General features: G+C 54.5%; 2 protein-coding genes across 2 annotated transcripts in view; one reads left to right on the forward strand and one right to left on the reverse strand.

Moving 5' to 3' along the window:
- Positions 1–1,007: 1,007 nt before the first annotated feature.
- On the reverse strand, positions 1,008–11,567 carry LOC149276298 (leucine-rich repeat and calponin homology domain-containing protein 4-like). The gene is made up of 19 exons (XM_089503703.1): positions 11,348–11,567; positions 7,466–7,610; positions 7,143–7,269; positions 6,951–7,056; positions 6,719–6,855; positions 6,069–6,178; positions 5,297–5,393; positions 5,056–5,143; positions 4,752–4,855; positions 4,530–4,591; positions 3,372–3,530; positions 3,228–3,287; positions 3,077–3,110; positions 2,879–2,936; positions 2,712–2,792; positions 2,284–2,390; positions 2,067–2,204; positions 1,885–1,962; positions 1,008–1,259 (listed from the first exon to the last, which is right to left on the reverse strand). Exons 1-19 carry the CDS (start codon positions 11,559–11,561, stop codon positions 1,008–1,010), a joined length of 2,157 nt encoding a protein of 718 aa, XP_089359829.1. The 5' UTR covers positions 11,562–11,567.
- Positions 11,568–20,055: 8,488 nt separating this feature from the next.
- Positions 20,056–20,369, forward strand: part of LOC149276299 (zinc finger MYND domain-containing protein 15-like) — a 5,843-nt gene continuing 5,529 nt past the window's right edge. The window contains exon 1 of the mRNA XM_089503704.1: positions 20,056–20,068. Coding sequence (XP_089359830.1) covers positions 20,056–20,068 — 13 coding nt within the window. The remainder of the gene's footprint in view (positions 20,069–20,369) is intronic.

The raw sequence follows: 20,369 nt of genomic DNA on the forward strand, positions 1-20,369 counted from the left end.
CTCCAAAGGGAGAAAGCGGTGAGAGAGACCAAGCGGCGGTCCGCAGCACGGGGGAGACGCAAGCCGAACGGCCAGGGTAAGGTACGAACGCAGGAGGCCGGATGGCGGAAGGGGCAGATAACATGCTACGTGCCCGTGAGTAAGGACGCAATGCACTTTAAGGTGGACAAAGCACTAAAAAGGCACCGGTTTGGCTGATGTGAGCAGGAGAGACCGCGCCGTCCCCTCCCTGACTCATCTCCGAAGTAACGCGCGGAGCCGCATCTCTAACCTGCGCGCTGCTCTAGAAGCTCCCGCGATCACATGGCTACGAAAGCTAAAAAGTTGGCACATATAATCAGCCACTACGCTGAGGAAGCCCTTCTTCAGAACATATATACATCTTCCGACGGGTCCTTCTACTACCCTCTCTTTCTCCAACATGTCTGTCAACGCAGGTTTTGGCCCATGTTCAAGACTAGAGGTGGAGACCAGCCACGGTACAGCGACACAGCGCCGCCGCAACGTGCCAACAGCCCAAACACCTCCGACTTATTTTTCGGGGGAAATCATGCTCTGTACTTCCTTTTAAAAGTGGCTTTTAAGTGACCCTTTTACAGTAACTTCCAACGCAACAGCGCGTCCCGATTTACCGGCCTCGGGGCTTTGACCAGGTCCCACTCGGACATTAAAAGGCACCCAAAGTCAGGGACCGGCGGCAAGTCCCGACACACACAGTGGTAGTCGTCGTCTACTTGGGAGTCCGTTTAGGTTCAGCCGAAACCAAAGCAGACAATCCGCTTCGAGCTCACAGTGATGTGGCTCCTCATGGGAGGAGCCAGCATTTTGTTGAGGTAACCGAGCTCAGGAGCGGACAGAACGCCCTCTGGCTCTTCAATCAAAGGGGGACTAAAGATAAGGCAATGATCCAGTGCAGCAAGCTGTGTAAATAGCCAAAGGACAATCCCAAATTGTGAACCTATTAGCCGTTACCGCGGGTAGGGGGCAGACAAATACCCCATGAGGGCCTACAGGGCACAGAGCCTGCTGTAGGCGGCATATAGCGTCAGCATGAACAGAGCATAGAAGAGCAGGAAGCCGCTGTACGGGGGCAGAAGGGAAGGAGCAGGCGGACAGGGGGCTGCTCCAGGGGAAGGGGCAGAGTTCGAAGGAACGAGGGCAGCTTCTCCTCGGGCCAGCCTCAGGAGAGAGGAGACCGTCCTCTGCATGTTCAGTAGATGCGTGTCTCCCAGGATGTCAGAGGCCAAGCACAGATCTCGCTGCATGAGAAACACAGTCCGGAGAGAGGAGATGGGGGAGAGAGGAGAGACGTGATGGGAGAGGGGAGAGACGTGATGGGAGAGGGGAGAGACGTGATGGGAGAGGGGAGAGACGTGATGGGAGAGAGAGAGGAAAAGGTTATACAGGAACATGCAGGAGAAGAGATGTATTTACCAAAACAGGGAAAAGACAGGAGGAGCATGCAGGAGAGGAGACAAGACATATTATATATATATATATATATAGATATATAGATATAGATATATATGACAGGGGAAGTGACAGAGGAGCGTGCGGGGGGGGGCCGAGGGCATGCGTCAGAAGGAATGTAACAATTATGGGATGGAGACAGAAAAGGGAAGAAGGTGTTAGAGGAATGAAGGAAAGGGGAGATTTAGGAAAGGAGAGAGAAGATTGGAGAAAAGCAAGAGAGACAAAAAACAAACACGTTAATACATTGAAGCGATGGCGTAGCACATACACAAGCATCACGCAGATCAGCAACTCCCATGACTCTCAACCAGCCCCGGGCTTCATTACAATAATAAAGCGCTTTATATGAAATACGCTATAAGCCCTGTGTAATGATTGGGGCAGATAGGGCAATTACTCATCGGGTGTTACCTCGGGAACTCCAAGCTTGCGGCAAGCCTCCAGAAAACTGTCCACGTTCCGACGCCTCTTCACTGCGTTCAGCTTCGGCTAAAGGGGGGGCGCAAAATACAAAAGGAGTAATGAACTAACCCGCTAATACTGCCCACCAACACAGAATAATGAATATCCCCGACGGGAGCGGCGCTCCTTACCACAGCGGGGGACGGCACATGAATGGAGGGGATGGAGCGGGGGCGCAGGTGGTTGAGCAGCTGGCACAGGGCGACCCCGTTAGACAAAGCTTCACACAGGGGCTCCTGGAGAGTCACCTTCAGACGAGACTCGATGTCCTTCGGAGACAATAAAAGAGGGCATTTAATGAGGAGCGGGACGGGCGAGGAGGGACGGGCGAGGAGGGACGGGCAGTACCTGGCGGAGCTGCTCCAGCAGAGCTTTTTCATCCGGTAACGGCTGGGAACTTCGTAACCGGACAGGGCTGTGAGACTCCGGGACGCTCTGCTCCGAGGGGCCCGAAGCTGAAACCGGCACAGCAGGGCGAGATAAAGACACGGCACGCAGAGGGTCAGGGCAGGAAGGGCGAGATAAAAACACGGCTCCGCGGAGGGTCAGGGCGAGATAAAGACACGGCACGCAGAGGGTCAGGGCGAGATAAAGACACGGCACGCGGAGGGTCAGGGCGAGATAAAGACACGGCACGCGGAGGGTCAGGGCGAGATAAAGACACGGCACGCGGAGGGTCAGGGCAGGAAGGGCGAGATAAAGACACGGCACGCAGAGGGTCAGGGCTAAAGACACGGCGCTACGACAAAAGGCTTTGAGGCGATGCAGAGCGTTACCTTGCGCCATCCGCACGGCTCCTCGGGAACACGATCTGAAGAGGAAGCTGCTGGGTTTGTGAGTGGAGCCGGCCGAGGGGTCTGAGACGGCGGAGGGGAGAAAATAAATAAATAAATGCTTAAATTTTAAATAAAAAGCCGGTGCGGCCCTCCGGAGACTCTCTTACCTCCGATCCTCCCGGTGGACCCGGCGGGGGGCGAGACGGAGTTTGCGGTCTGACATCCCTGTAAAGATGAATAGAAAATATCAATCAATACAAAGCGTATAAAGCGCAGCCGGTATCACACCAGATAACGCCGCCCCCCCCATCCGCCTGTCCGCCCGCCGGGGGCCAGACCCCGCGTAAGACGTGCTCATTAGTTACCTGATCCTGTGATCTGCAATTATCAGACGAGCTGCTGGGGGGGAAAGAAACATAAATCACATTGTAATCGCTGCCGCTGCTCCCCGACTTCCAAACCCCTCTGCCAGAGAAGCATGGCCCTCCCTGCCCCGGCAGACTGCCCCCCACTTACTCCGTCTGGGCGCCGCGCGCTGGAGGTGGGGTAGATGGGTACGACGGCACTCTCTGTATGCTGTAAGAGTCAGAGAGGAGACGAATGATACGAGCGTCCAGAGAGCATGCGCCGCACTTCTACCCGCCAGCCGCGGCTGCTCACCTCTCGCCCCGCGGCACGGACGCCCGGCGCACGCTCTCCTGCTTCTGCTGCAGCTGCTGCCGCTCTCTCTCCTTCCAGATGAGAAGCGTCTCCGGCGGACGTCGCTCCTCCGCGGCGAGGTCCTGTCGGGTGCTGGGGGACGGAAGGGAAGCTGCAGCCCTGCAGGAGAAGACATGACTCAATCCCTCAAACCTCCATCAGAAGACCAAGCGGAGAATTCAGATCAATAAAGGAAAAAGACACGTTGCTACTCGATAACCTCCTCCAGAAACCATGAACCTCAGCCGGGGGGATCAGGAGGCCGAGACCCCCTCAGAAACAAATAATCTACGGCAACAACATCCTCCAGAAACCAGCGCAGGGCCACCGGAAAGCTACCCAGGGACCAACACGGGGAGCCGGAGCTTATCCAGGTACCTAGACCGAGTACATCAGCCCCTTCAAAAGCCGTCCTCTAGAACAGACAAGCAAACCCCTCCAGAAACAGGACCAAGAAATAATCTATACACACATCCTACATACAGCAACAAACGCCATAATCCCATCCAGAAACCATACGGAGCGCTAAACCAGAGAGCAAGCCAATCCAGAAACCATACAGAGCGCTAAACCAGAGAGCGAGTCCATCCACAAACCATACAGGAGCTCTAAACCAGAGAGCGAGTCCATCCAGAAACCATAGAGCGAGCCCATCCAGAAACCATACAGAGCGCTAAACCAGAGAGCGAGCCAATCCAGAAACCATACAGAGCACTAAACCAGAGAGCGAGCCCATCCAGAAACCATACAGAGCACTAAACCAGAGAGCGAGCCCATCCACAAACCATACAGGAGCTCTAAACCAGAGAGCGAGTCCATCCAGAAACCATAGAGCGAGCCCATCCAGAAACCATACAGAGCGCTAAACCAGAGAGCGAGCCCATCCAGAAACCATACAGAGCGCTAAACCAGAGAGCGAGCCCATCCAGAAACCATACAGAGCTCTAAACCAGAGAGCGAGTCCATCTGGAAAGTAATGGGAGTACGGCGGCTGCTGACGTGTTTCATGTTTCAGCGCATGTACTTTTCATGCAACTTGTGGGCAGAACCTACAGCAAAACACGGAGACCCCCGGAACTCCATGACTGCGGGCAATAAAATCACATTCAGTGAACCCACCCATAGATCAGGGTCTTCTCCTCTGTCCGGGGCGTAGAATGATTGTCGGGTCTCCGCTTATCCTATAAAATAAATGCGAGCGTCACTGAGGGGGGAATCATACGACGGCCACCGAGGGGGGGGGGATTATACGGCCACCGGGGGGGGGGGGGATTATATGGCCACCGAGGGGGGGGGGGGGACTCATACGGCCACCGAGGGGGGGGGGGGGTGACAGGATACCTGAGGTGTGACCATCATCTGAAGGCCGCTCTCTGGCCTGGCGTCGTCCTCTTCCTCCCCGTTTGTGCCGCCGTCGATGAAGTCCGTGTGCTCGGCGTCTCCCTCTGGTGGTGAAACGAGAGATCAGCAACGTTCACAGCAGAGACACGTTGTGGGGGGCAGAGACACGTTGTGGGGGGCAGAGACACGTTGTGGGGGGCAGAGACACGTTGTGGGGGGCAGAGACACGTTGTGGGGGGCAGAGACACGTTGTGGGGGGCAGAGACACGTTGTGGGGGGCGGAAAGCGGGGGGCCGCATCTTACCGAGCCCGTTGTGCCTCTCGGCGGACTGCCTTACGTCTCTGCCCAGCCCCGCGATCCTGAACGACAGGTCGGAGAAGTCGTCCGCGGACTGCGAAAGATACAGACGGTCAGACACATCGGTACGGAGTCTCTCCGGCCCTCAGCCCCGGGGGACGCCTTTTACCGGGCGACGTTACATGCCCCCGGGTATTAAAGCTCGAGCGAAGGGTCCACACGGGGCATTTGTCTGCCGCGCTCCTACCTCGTTGCCCGACCACCTCTTGCTGCCGCTGTCCACGCTGTTGAAGCCGGAGTCCAGTCCCCCGTACGTCCGCGAGGAGTAGATATCGTCCGTCAGGCTGGGGAGAGAGAGGGGGCAACTCCTCAGGAAGACAAGAGTAACGGGGTGAAAAAACTAAATACGTCACCCCAAATAAAAAGCCCACTGAAAATTGAACAGAATTTCAGAAGTCAGGGAATAAAATGAAAAGGAATAGTTAAGGACCAATACTGAGAGGGTAGTGGATAACTAGAACGGCCTTCCCAGCAGAAGTGGTAAAGGGTAATACAGCGAGGGTATTAAACACGCATGGGATAGGACGAGATGAACGAGCATATTTCACAGTGACTGCCGCTACGGAGCCGAGCTCACTGATCACAGCGATCAGCGCACTTTGGGCACTTAAAAAATAAATAAAAATAATAATATTAATAATGATAATAAAAAATAAAAAAATAATAATAATTAAAAAAAATAATAATAATAATGATAATTTAAAAAAAATAATAATGATAATTAAAAATTACACTGTTTTATTAGAATTATTTTCAATAATAAGTTATTATTATTATTATTAATAATTTTTGTTATTGAGGAGAGAAACTCTCTGCCTCTCCTTCTCCATTATCTGTGATGAGCGCGATCGGCCAGCAGGGGGAGCGATGAGATCTCGGCTAAAAACCTGTAGCACTGAAGGGGTTAAAAGCCCTCCCCCTCGGTGAATTGCCCTTCTGCCCCGGGGTGGGTCACTCACCACGCGTTGAAGCTTGTGGGGCGGCTCAGCTTGCCCGCGTCCGCGCCGGGTTGGCTGCAGGCCTCGAGGTTCAGGTATTTGAAGATGTGAACTTTGCCTTTCAGACAAACCTGCCAAGAAAAACAAAACAAGGCAGGGTGAATGCCCTGGTCCTAACGGGGAGGAATAACCCCGCAGACCCTGAGAACAGGAAGTGAAGATGGCAGCTCCCACGGGATACGCAGAAAAGTGGGGGGGGGGGGTCTAATGAATTTTAAACATGCAAACATTTTCTTTAAACATCCACGTCCAGTCTGCGCTGAGCCAGACCACAAGCACATAAGACTCAGCTCTACTGGTAGATGTTGCCCATGCTCAGTAGCTGCAGCCAATCACATGATGCGTTCAGACAGCATGCGTGTGATTGGCTGCTGCTACACCCTCTGATTTCAGCTCGTACTGGGAGCCCCACTGAGCATGTGCAGGAAGTGTACTGAAGAACACTTCCTGGCTGCAGCGGAGGCGGCCGGGGGGAGGAGTTACAGGACACAGAAGTCTCATTTTAGAACGCCAATAACTAAAGAACGCCGTCACCGATCTGCTGCACGCGAAAGGGACTCCAACATGCGCGTAACGCGAAAGCGAGGCTGGCGGGCTCCTGAGGCGCTGACCTGCGCAGGGGGGAACTGCAGCGGGTTGTTGTCCAACGTGACGGTCTGGAGGTGGCGCATGTGCCGGTAACAGATCGGGATGCGGGTGACGCGGTTACAGGAGAAGTCCAGGCGCGTCAGAGGCAGCTCTGCAAGCTCTGTGGATGAGAGTGATGAGATTATACGGGAAGTCGGCGTCTCCACCAGGGCAGGCAACCGGTAACTGCCCCCCCCCAGGACACCCCGCTCTTACCCTCGGGCAGCGCCGACAGCTGGTTCCTGCGGACGTTTAACTCGCGGAGAGACAGCAGAGAGCCCATCTGTGCCGGCAGCATCTGAATTTCATTGCAGCTCACGTCCTGGACACGGATAAAAAACACACGGATAAAACACGCAATGCCAGCGCTCACCGACAGGGGGCGCTCTGACAGCGCCCGGCACTCACCAGTTGGCGTAGCGTTGTCATGGCGCCCAGCTCCTCGGGCAGAGACGGCAGCCGGTTGTTGGAGGCGATGAGGACGGTGAGCGGCAGGCGGCAGACGTGGGGAGGCAGAGAGGAGAGGAGGTTCCGGCTGCGGCAGAACACACGGATCATGAAGAGGGCCGGGATCAGGGGCCGCTGGGAGCCCAGGGCCATCTAGCACTGGTCTGCCCGCCCCGACGGACACGCGACACGCCTGCGAGGCTCGTCATGCAAACACACACACCCCCCCGGCACAATGTCCCGGGACGTTTAACCCCTCGCTCCCCGGTGCGGGCGGCACTCACCTGACGTTCAGGTAGGTCAGCACCTGGAGGTGGGAGGCGGCCGGCGGGACGCTGCGGAGGCAGTTGTGGTAAAGATTCAGGGACTCCAGAGAGATGAGCCGGCAGACGTCGCCCGGGATCTCCGCAAACCGGTTCCTCGACAGGTCTGGGGGGAGGGGATCGGAGCGTTACAGTCTATCGCTGCCGGGAGACGGGGGGGGCGCTGCCGGGAGACAGGGAGGGGGGGGGGACGCTGCCGGGAGACAGGGGGGGGGGACGCTGCCGGGAGACAGGGGGGGGGGGACGCTGCCGGGAGACAGGGAGGGGGGGGGACGCTGCCGGGAGACAGGGGGGGGGGGACGCTGCCGGGAGACAGGGAGGGGGGGGACGCTGCCGGGAGACAGGGAGGGGGGGGGACGCTGCCGGGAGACGGGGGGGGGATGCTGCCGGGAGACAGGGGTCACGCCCCATCAGACGCTGTTCTGCGATCACAGATGATTTTTTTTGACATTTTCTTTAGATTTGGCGTTGCGGGTGGAACTGAATGCTGATTGGTGGAGGGCAAAACCTAAACACACAGACTCTGTTTTACATGGCTTTAACCCTTTCACTGCCACCGAGTCACAATTCTTAGTTCATTAGTTAGTTAATTAGTTAATTCATTAGTTAGTGGAGTTTAAACAATGCAGATTACAACCCGCCAGCGATACCCACACCTACATACACCGCTGCGGCGTACAGCGGCGCTATACACATCAATAATAGCCCCCGTCTACATACACCGCTGCAGCGTACAACGGAGCTATACACACAAACACACACACACCCCCCCCACGTTGGAAGAGAGGGCAAGACGAGGGACAGGGTGGTAAGAAGACGTGATGGGGAGAGACATTTAAGAGGGGGCAGCAGAGGTGGTAGAGGGTAATACAGTGAGGGTATTAAACACGCATGGGATTGACATACGGCTCCTGAATCTAAGACGAGACCAACGACTGATTAAGGTTTGAGTCTTTATTCCGCCCCACGCATGTACACTGGCACACACCGCGCATGTATGTACAGACAGCGTGTTATGGCAGAGAGACACGCGGGAGTCGCTGCAGGAAGCGGCTGGTAGTCGGATGTGGTCGATCTCGGCTGCCTTTTACTTCTGCAAACCGATTCCTGCAGCAGCTGTGCAGGGGGGGGGGCAATCTGCAGGGGGGGGGATTATCTCAGCAGGGGGCATCTGGCTTCTGTAATCCCCTTTACCCCAAACAGCTCCCACTTCACACTCTGCAGCAGCAAAGGGTGTCACCCCGCACAGGGGCATCGGGGGGGGGGGGTCGTGGGAGTATTATTCACAGGGGTCACCCCCCCACACACAGTCCCAGAACAATAACCCTGTCCTGAGGCCGTTCACCCCCGCAACACGAAGAGACCCCCACGCTGTACGATGACATTACCTCCCCCATCGCTCTCATTACCCCCCCTATACCCCTCCCCATCGCTTTCATTACCCCCCTATACCCCTCCCCATCGCTTTCATTACCCCCCATACCCCATCGCTCTCATTACCCCCCTATACCCCTCCCCATCGCTTTCATTACCCCCCCTATACCCCTCCCCATCGCTTTCATTACCCCCCATCGCTCTCATTACCCCCCCTATACCCCTCCCCATCGCTTTCATTACCCCCCCATACCCCATCGCTCTCATTACCCCCCCTATCGCTTTCATTACCCCCCATACCCCTCCCCATCGCTCTCATTACCCCCCCTATACCCATCCCCATCGCTTTCATTACCCCCCATACCCCTCCCCATCGCTTTCATTACCCCCCCATGCCCCTCCCATCGCTCTCATTACCCCCCCTATACCCCTCCCATCGCTCTCATTACCCCCCCTATACCCCTCCCATCGCTCTCATTACCCCCCCTATACCCCTCCCATCGCTCTCATTACCCCCCCTATACCCCTCCCATCGCTCTCATTACCCCCCCATACCCCTCCCATCGCTCTCATTACCCCCCCATACCCCTCCCATCGCTCTCATTACCCCCCCATACCCCTCCCATCGCTCTCATTACCCCCCCTATACCCCTCCCAACGCTCTCATTACCCCCCCTATACCCCTCCCATCGCTCTCATTACCCCCCCTATACCCCTCCCATCGCTCTCATTACCCCCCTATACCCACCCCTTTGCTCTCATTACCCCCCTATACCCCTCCCCATCGCTCTCATTACCCCCCCTATACCCCTCCCCATCGCTCTCATTACCCCCCTATACCCCTCCCCATCGCTCTCATTACCCCCCCTATACCCCTCCCCATCGCTCTCATTACCCCCCTATACCCCTCCCCATCGCTCTCATTACCCCCCTATACCCCTCCCCATCGCTCTCATTACCCCCCCTATCGCTCTCATTACCCCCCCTATACCCCTCCCATCGCTCTCATTACCCCCCCTATACCCCTCCCCATCGCTCTCATTACCCCCCCTATACCCCTCCCATCGCTCTCATTACCCCCCTATACCCCTCCCATCGCTCTCATTACCCCCCTATACCCCTCCCATCGCTCTCATTACCCCCCTATACCCCTCCCATCGCTCTCATTACCCCCCTATACCCCTCCCATCGCTCTCATTACCCCCCCTATACCCCTCCCATCGCTCTCATTACCCCCCCTATACCCCTCCCATCGCTCTCATTACCCCCCCTATACCCCTCCCATCGCTCTCATTACCCCCCTATACCCCTCCCATCGCTCTCATTACCCCCCCCTATACCCCTCCCATCGCTCTCATTACCCCCCCCTATACCCCTCCCATCGCTCTCATTACCCCCCCTATACCCGCCCCCTTTGCTCTCATTACCCCCCTATACCCGCCCCTTGGCTCTCATTACCCCCCCTATACCCCTCCCATCGCTCTCATTACCCCCCCTATACCCCTCCCATCGCTCTCATTACCCCCCCTATACCCCTCCCATCGCTCTCATTACCCCCCCTATACCCCTCCCATCGCTCTCATTACCCCCCCTATACCCCTCCCATCGCTCTCATTACCCCCCCTATACCCCTCCCATCGCTCTCATTACCCCCCCTATACCCCTCCCATCGCTCTCATTACCCCCCCTATACCCCTCCCATCGCTCTCATTACCCCCCCATACCCCTCCCATCGCTCTCATTACCCCCCCTATACCCCTCCCATCGCTCTCATTACCCCCCTATTGCTCTCATTACCCCCCCCTATACCCCTCCCATCGCTCTCATTACCCCCCCTATACCCCTCCCATCGCTCTCATTACCCTCCCTATACCCCCTCCCATCGCTCTCATTACCCTCCCTATACCCCTCCCATCGCTCTCATTACCCCCCCTATACCCCTCCCCATCGCTCTCATTACCCCCCTATACCCCTCCCCATCGCTCTCATTACCCCCCCTATACCCCTCCCCATCGCTCTCATTACCCCCCCTATACCCCTCCCCATCGCTCTCATTACCCCCCAATACCCCTCCCCATCGCTCTCATTACCCCCCCTATACCCCTCCCCATCGCTCTCATTACCCCCCTATACCCCTCCCCATCGCTCTCATTACCCCCCCTATACCCCTCCCCATCGCTCTCATTACCCCCCCTATACCCCTCCCCATCGCTCTCATTACCCCCCCTATACCCGTCCCCATCGCTCTCATTACCCCCCCCTATACCCCTCCCATCGCTCTCATTACCCACCCCTATACCCCTCCCATCGCTCTCATTACCCCCCCCATAGCTCTCATTACCCCCTATTCCTGCCCCATATCTCTCCTCACAGCTGGTCCTGTCCCGTCTACTCCTCATTACCCGCCATCTCTCTCTTTACCTAAGTATTTCTCTCACTAGCCCAAGCCGGGTCCCTCTCCCCACTCACCGGCCCGGGTAAGGTCGCTCAGGTCGTGGTTCCGAGCGCACCCCGGTAGTTCCTTCATTCGGCGGCCGGATAGATTAAGAAACCCAGTGCTGGCCGCCTCTTCCACGGCTTTCTCCACGCTCCTCCTCCCGGGCCCCACGGTGCCCTCGGGCGCGCAGAGATCAGGGTCCCCGTCCCCACCGCCGCCTTCGTCGTCATCGTTACCCGCCGCCATTGAGAGCGGAATGATCCGGGACGGGTGTGTTTCTAAGCAACAGCCAATACAAACGCTTCCTTTGGAAGAAGGTTGCGGCAATCCAATCGGAGGGAGGGTTCAGCTTAAGTGACAAGTTCCTATTAACCAATAGTGGTTTAGGAAAATAAAACTCCGCCCCTCTGTAACGGAAAGCGCTGAAAAATTGTCTTATTGCTCCATCACTGGAGAGACTGTGAACGGCTAGCACCACGCCCACCTCAGTACACAACCAATCACATGCGAGGTTTCTAAAACCGTGCCGACCGCAGCTTTCTAACACATGTCCAGTGACAGGAGGGTGCGGCCCTTGTGGCTGCCCGAAGAGCCTCAGCCAACCCCAGGCTCATAAGACTTAGATTGACAGCTGCGTTGACTAATCAGAAGTGATATAAACAATAATATAATAGAAACGATAATATAAGACGATATAATATAAACGACAATATAAGACAATATAATATAAATGATTTTATAATGCGATAAAATATAAAACAATATCATGTAAATTATAGTATAATACAAATGATAATATACAATAATATATGATAATACAAATATAATGCAATATAATATAAATTATTATATAAACTAATGCAATATAATACACTTTAAGTTATAATATAATAACTAATAATATATAAATGACAGTATAATATAATTGATAATAAAATATAATACAGTTTAAGTTATAATATAATTAATAATATATAAATGATAATATAATTGACAGTATAATATAATTGATAATATAATACAGTTTAATAATAGAATACAAATGATAATATAATACAATCGGGGCAGTTACCCTCTACCACTTCTGCTGGGAGGTTGTTCCTCTGTAGCTCTTTTGCTCCCTGGTTCTCCAGCATATTTTTTCCTCCCCCGTCTCTCATTTCGTTTGACCACAAAAATATTTGGTTTTCAGAAAAAAAGGGGGGGGGGTTAAGAAACCTTAGGAATTTAAATAAACCATAATGTAGTACAAAAATATTAAAAAGTAGGAAGAAAAAATAGAAAAAAAAGAAAGATTACAATTTTAGCTAAAACAAAAAGTTATCTTTTTTTGTTGTTGTTTTAGAAGCCTTGGGGAAATAGATAAATAAATAGTAGAAATGGGGAAAATTTAGAAACAAAAAACACCGAATATTCACATTTTTATGTAAAAAATATAGATTTACTAAAAGAAAAAATTGGATTTTTTTTATTTATTTCTATACATTTTTTTAAGAAAATAAAAAGAAGCGCTGCGTACATCGCGTGAGATTCGGGCGCTCCGTCAGCTCTCTCCGGTTTGTGAGGGCTGATAAAAGTCCCCGTATGACTCTGGCGTGACATTAGCGTGTAGGGGGCGTGGCAACTCTTCCGCGGTCCGGATCCGAGCAGCGGCATCGGTTGTTCTCTGCTGCCACGTTCTACGCGGAGCGCCGCTCTTTCGCACTCCGGCCACCTTGTGGCCACACCGTGAAACTGCACACAATTATTTGGGCCGCATGAAAAGGGGGCCTCAGCGACAGTGGATGTCACATGTCTATCCCATGCATGTTTAATACCCTCACTGTATCACCCGCTACCACTTCTGCTGGGAGGCTGCTCCACTTATCCAATACCCTTCTGTGTCAGTCAGCAAAACCCCGTCTAAAAACAGGATACTGGTGGAAATATATGATCCTGTTGATTGGGCTATTCTGTAGGTTGCTATGGCGATAGCCCCTCCGGGCGTGGGCAGGCAGACGGGCAGAGGTGGACAAACAAGCATTTATTAATACATTTGTTTCCTTTCCTACACATAAGCAGCACTAATACCCTAATGATGTGACCGGAAAATCACCAGGGGCCCAAAACAAACACCCCGGACCCCCAAAACAAACACCCCAGCAAGAGGTTCCGGCAATAAACAAAGTGGGAGCACCAAACAGCATTCGTTGGATGCATTCGCTGGGAGGTACCAGGGGCAACTGGGACCCCTACATGCACCCCCCCCCAGGACTCGCCGCCTGCGCCTGCTGGGAGTTTAAACCGACATCCAGCAGTAACTGACCCGGCAGCATCAACAGTCACAGCGAACACCGGCCGCAGCGTATAGTCATGGTGAGTACCCTGCATACCCCCCCGCGCTCTATACCGAGATACCCCCCCCCGCGCTCTATACAGAGATACCCCCCCACGCTATATACCGAGATATCCCCCCCGCGCTCTATACAGAGATACCCCCCCACGCTGTATACAGAGATACCCCCCCGCGCTATATACCGAGATACCCCCCCCCGCGCTCTATACAGAGATACCCCCCCACACTGTATACAGAGATACCCCCCCCGCGCTCTATACAGAGATACCCCCCGCGCTCTATACCAAGATTCCCCCCCCGCGCTCTATACAGAGATACCCCCCCGCGCTGTATACCAAGATTCCCCCTCCATGCTCTATACCGAGATACCCCCCCCCGCACTGTATACAGAGATTCCCCCTCCACGCTCTATACCGAGATACCCCCCCCGCGCTCTATACAGAGATTCCCCCCCCGTGCTCTATACAGAGATTCCCCCCCGCGCTCCCTACCGAGATTCCCCCTCCACGCTTCATACTGAGATACCCCCCGCGCTGTATACAGAGATTCCCCCCCGCACTCCCTACCGAGATACCCCCCTGCGCTCTATACCGAGATTCCCCCTCCACGCTCTATACCGAGATACCCCCAGTGCTCTATACCGAGATTCCCCCCCCGCGCTCCCTACCGAGATTCCCCCCCCCGCGCTCCCTACCGACATACCCCCCCGCGCTGTATACAGAGATTCCCCCTCCACGCTCTATACCGAGATACCCCCCTGCGCTGTATACAGAGATTCCCCCCCCGCGCTCTATACAGAGATTCCCCCCCGCACTCCCTACCGAGATACCCCCCAGTGCTCTATACCGAGATTCCCCCCCCGCGCTCCCTACCGAGATTCCCCCCCCGCGCTCCCCTACCGAGATTCCCCCCCCGCGCTCCCTACCGAGATTCCCCCCCCCGCGCTCCCTACCGACATACCCCCCCGCGCTGTATACAGAGATTCCCCCTCCACGCTCTATACCGAGATACCCCCCTGCGCTGTATACAGAGATACCCCCCCGCGCTCTATACCGAGATACCCCCCGCACTCTATACCGAGTTCACCCCCCCGCGCTCTATACCGAGATACCCCACCCGCGCTCTATACCGAGATACCCCCCCCGCGCTCTATACCGAGATATCCCCCCCGCGCTCTATACCGAGATATCCCCCCCGCGCTCTATACGAGATACCCCCCCCCGCGCTCTATACCGAGATACACCCCCCCGCGCTCTATACCGAGATACACCCCACGCGCGCCATACCCCAACCCCACGCTCTATACCCATATTACAGCACTGTATACTGATACTGAGTATCTATACACTTTGTAGTCCTTTCTTCCTCCTTTCCCCAGCGATGGAGTTTGTCTCTGGTTACAGAGACGCCATCTTGGATCTCTCAGAGCTGCTGTGTAGTTGGTACAGGGCGTATCTATCTGACTGCTCTGGCCGGCCCGATAGGGACGTGAGGAACCCAGAGCAGGAAGCTGCCCTCCGAGGTCTGCCTTGTGCCCCCGTCTGCTGGGCCGTACACGTGATCCCCAACAGCGAGCTCAGCTTCCAGCCCAGGAGCCCGGAGCGGCAGCTCAGCGGCAGCTTCTACTCCGACGACGTCCTGCGCTTCAGTAACCTCAGCCAGTACGTGCGCCTCGTCTACCATGACTGCGACAGCGGTGACGAGGCCGGTACGTGCCCCCCGTAACGCGTCGGACCCCCAATCTCACCCACAAACCACAGCCAACTGCCTCCGCTGGCAGTGACATAACTACCACCTATCCTGGTTTTCAGGGGACAGTCCTGATGTTCAAGCAGATCTGTGATTCTCACCAAATCCCACGGTTCAAAGATCTGCATGCTAAATAAACCCGTGTAACATGCATGTATTAAACAACACCCACCCCCACCCTCACCCTCACCCTCACCCTTTAACATGTATCCCGTGGGAGCAGCCATCTTAACTTCCAGTTCTCAAGATCTGCGGGATTATTCCTCCCCTTTTATAGTGTTCCTGCTCTCCTTGGGAGGAAGCTGATTGGTTCAGACATACTTAGGAGGAGTGGATGCTCAGGGCAGGACAGTGATTGGCCATACAGCTTTTGCCCCGCCGAGATTAAATTGTCCCGAACAAATACCCCGAATGGGCGCGGTTGGTTTTAATAAATTTAATCTGAAAAGGTGCGCGCAATCTCTATTCCGAGAATCAGTCCCTACGTCTCTCTGTGTCGGGGTCTCCGGCGTGTCAGCAGAGGCTTATGGCCTGGCGTGTCGGAATTCCTAATGGCAGAACTAATTGATACTCGCCTCCATGACACTTCCCCTTTAAGATGAGCTGAGTCCCCCTAATCATATATATATCATTATCATATATCAATCTTATTATTGGCCGAGCTTCCTCACTACCTTGCTGTGATTGGCTGGTTTCTCCCGACCCTCCTCAGATGACCTCTACAGGATTGACTATGTGTTGGTGGTGGTGGAGGAGAGCGGCGTCATGCTGGGGTGGACTTCATAATGAGCAGAGGCAGGCGCAAGCAGGACGGTCCTTTTTTGCGGGCGGCCAGAGCGTACCACCTGCTGTGCCAGTGCATGGTGAGACCCATGGGAGACGGACCACCGCGAAGACCAAAGAAAGTGGCCGTGGATGACCCTGCGGTGCACGTGTAAGTGGGAGACAGGGGGGCCCGTGATGGAGGAGGCACCAACGCATGGTGGGACACATGGCAGCTGCTCAAGAGGTCCTTGGGCTGGTGGGTCAGGAGATAGAGAGGTCAACTATCTCCCGGAGCCGTATGACGGCTGCCCAGGGTTAGGAATGTGGGGCCAGAGAGCCACCCCGTGCCGGGGACAGCTTGACCCATGGTAGAAGTCCCACCGGTTCTCCTCACTCCATCCTCCTCCATCTTCTAAGCATCTTGTTTGCCTCCAGTTTTTTCAGGAGCCTTCTGCCGATGCTCGGGGTCCACGTGCCGAAGAAGCCTCTAAAGGACTGGTCGCTGAGAGAGAACTTCACCTTGTCCTCCAAGCCAGTGAATTCCTGCCACGTATGTAAGAAAAGAAGATTTGAGGCTTCGCTGAGACCATGGTAAGGCAAGGGAAGTGGGTGAGGAGGGCAGAGGTCGGGGGTCAAAGGTGTTCAGGTAAAGTACATCATGTCCCATAACATTCCATAACACCCACACCCCCTTCCTTACCCATACATACACACCCCCTCCCTTACCCATACATACACACCCCCTCCCTTACCCATACATACACACCCCCTCCCTTACCCATACATACACACCTCCTCCCTTACCCATACATACACACTCTCTCCCTTACCCATACATACACACCCCCTCCCTTACCCATACATACACACCCCCTCCCTTACCCATACATACACACTCTCTCCCTTACCCATACATACACACCCCCCTCCCTTACCCATACATACACACCCCCCTCCCTTACCCATACATACACACCCCCTCCCTTACCCATACATACACACCCCCTCCCTTACCCATACATACACACACCCTCCCTTACCCATACATACACCCCCCCCCTTACCCATACATACACACCCCCTCCCTTACCCATACATACACACACCCTCCCTTACCCATACATACACCCCCCCTCCCTTACCCATACATACACACACCCTCCCTTACCCATACATACACACACCCTCCCTTACCCATACATACACACTCGGGTAGTGAAGTCTGTCTCTGGAGGGAGCCGCAGGGTGACGGACCTTGTTAGGTCCCTCTCGGTTGTTTTATCTCCAGCTGTTTGATCTCTGAGTGCAGGGGGTTTGATTATCCCAAAGGCTCAGCCAATCACAGCTCGGATACATACAAATCCAAAGCAGGAACGGGTAAGTCTCGCGGTTTGTATCTTCCTGCACCCGAGACGGGGTAAGTATCTGACACATACCAACTGATACCCCTACACGGGTTTACCCCAGTCTCAGGGTCCCAGGGGTTATATTCACAGGTTTTACCCCAATCTATTAAAGAGTTAATATTTGGGGTCTCTCTGACCCAGGTGTCTCACCTGCTATAACCCCCTCTCTGCCCCCTAGTGGCAGGTGCGGAGCCGTTCTCTACTGCTCAGAGCAGTGTAAGGCCTCGGACTGGAACAAGCGCCCTGCGGACGTCAGCCACGAGTCCTGGTGCCAGAGGATGGAGGGCTACATGCAGTTTGGGGAGAAGCTGGCGGACCTGCCATTCCAGTTTCAGCCAGGGTACGGGGCCCGGGCGGCGACTGTCTCTGCCCCTCACCGCCTGTCTCTGACTGACCGCCTCTGCCTGTCACCGCCTGTCTCTGAATGACCGCCCCTGCCTGTCACCGCCTGTCTCGGAATGACCGCCTCCGCTCGTCACCGCTTGTCTCTGAATGACCTTCTCTGCCCCTCACCGCCTCTCTCTGCCTGGCCGCCTCCACCTGTCTCTGCCGCCTGCCTCCGCCCATCACCGCTTGTCTCTGAATGACCCCCTCCGCCCGTCACCGCCTGTCTCTGACTGACTGCCTCTGCCCGTCACCACCTGTCTCTGACTGACTGCCTCCGCCCGTCACTGCCTGTCTCTGACTGACCGCCTCTGCCTGTCACCGCCTGTCTCTGACTGACCGCCTCCGCCAGTCACCGCCTGTCTCTGACTGACTGCCTCCGCCCGTCACTGTCTGTCTCTGACTGACCGCCTCTGCCCGTCACCGCCTGTCTCTGACTGACCGCCTCTGCCCGTCACCGCCTGTCTCTGACTGACCGCCTCTGCCCGTCACCACCTGTCTCTGACTGACTGCCTCCGCCCGTCACTGTCTGTCTCTGACTGACCGCCTCTGCCCGTCACCGCCTGTCTCTGACTGACCGCCTCTGCCCGTCACCGCCTGTCTCTGACTGACCGCCTCTGCCCGTCACCGCCTGTCTCTGACTGACCGCCTCTGCCCGTCACCACCTGTCTCTGACTGACTGCCTCCGCCCGTCACTGTCTGTCTCTGACTGACCGCCTCTGCCCGTCACCGCCTGTCTCTGACTGACCGCCTCTGCCCGTCACCGCCTGTCTCTGACTGACCGCCTCTGCCCGTCACCACCTGTCTCTGACTGACTGCCTCCGCCCGTCACTGTCTGTCTCTGACTGACCGCCTCTGCCCGTCACCGCCTGTCTCTGACTGACCGCCTCTGCCCGTCACCACCTGTCTCTGACTGACTGCCTCCGCCCGTCACTGTCTGTCTCTGACTGACCGCCTCTGCCCGTCACCGCCTGTCTCTGACTGACCGCCTCCGCCCGTCACCACCTGTCTGGTTCTGTGTGGTTATGTCTTTTTCTTGCCCCATTGGATGACCTGATTAACCACTTCCTTCCCAGCAGAAGTGACCAGTCCGACCTTGACAAAGAGCGCTTCCTCTGCGACCGTCACCTCACCGGAGGATACTGGCTGGCGGAGAGCATCCATTACCAGGCCTCCGCCTGCTCCTCGAGAGACCCCCCTGGGACATCAACGGTAATAGTTTTGGGGTCAAAGATGTTATTAACGCTCTCCGGAAACTGATATCAAATATTACATTGTGTTATGATGCCCCGCCCGCTTCCTCCGGGCCAATAGAAAGCAGGCAGCCCGGACACCAACCCAGTAGAAGCAGCTGGAACATGAGGGACCCCCCCGCTCAAAGAAATGACTGCAATTCATATGAGATCCCATTTACTGCACGCAAATCGCTACATGTGATTGGCTGCCGCCGCCGCTACCAGCATACTTATGTATGCTCCCTGATTTCTATAGGGGCAGCCAAAAAAGGGAGGAGTTAAAAAGGACAGAAGCCTCACTATCCATTAGAATGGTACTAGACTACATATATATATATATATATATATATATATATATATATATATAGATTCCAAAAATAGTTCCCGGCACTCCTGGGACTTGGTTTCAATAAATCTCTCAAAGCTCTGTGTTCCAAGTCAACGTTTCAGTCTTTTATTTTCAGACTTTCATCAGGACCTTACAGAGACATAGCGTGTCTGACATTTATGCTATGTGTAATTACAATCATTAGGAACAGAACTTACCGCACCTGAAGTGTTCACAATCACCGAGCGCGTGACGCCATGGCAACGTTTACTAGGATTAACTAAATAATTAGTCTAATATAAACCTGTGCCGACAGGGAGATCTAAGCGAGATGCCCGTGGGTTATTAGTGTCTAGTGATATGATGCCTTATCAAAAAACTAGGCTCATATATATTTTAGGTACTGTGAAGTTTTAACCTCGGGGCAAAACATAAAATTAATTGACAATGTTGAATATAAAAAAATTACGTAGCTACTCCTCATAGGGGTAGATATAATGTATAATACCCTGTATAATACCCTGTATAATATCCAGTCATGGTAGTAACAGGTAGGTATAGATAGTGTAAGAACAAATAATAACATAAAAAGTGGCTCTATGAAATGTAAATCTATAATTTATAATAAAATTTATACCGGATAAAGTCTACTAGCTTCTGTCTACAGACAGTCCCGTTTAAAGGTAATTTACCCAATAACCGTCCCCAATGAAAAGGATGCTCTCGCTGGCATAGGGTGCAGTAGCAGTGATTCTCTCCACCAAGCATATGCTCTCTGTGGATCAACAGTAAATCACTCACCCCTTTAAAGGGGCAGTAATCTTATCTGGGACCCTCATATTTACCACAGCC

Source organism: Sceloporus occidentalis, unplaced genomic scaffold (genome assembly GCF_023333645.1).
Source record: "Sceloporus occidentalis isolate IW3139 unplaced genomic scaffold, rSceOcc1.0.p SCAF_242, whole genome shotgun sequence".
Classification (NCBI taxonomy): Eukaryota; Metazoa; Chordata; class Lepidosauria; order Squamata; family Phrynosomatidae; genus Sceloporus; species Sceloporus occidentalis.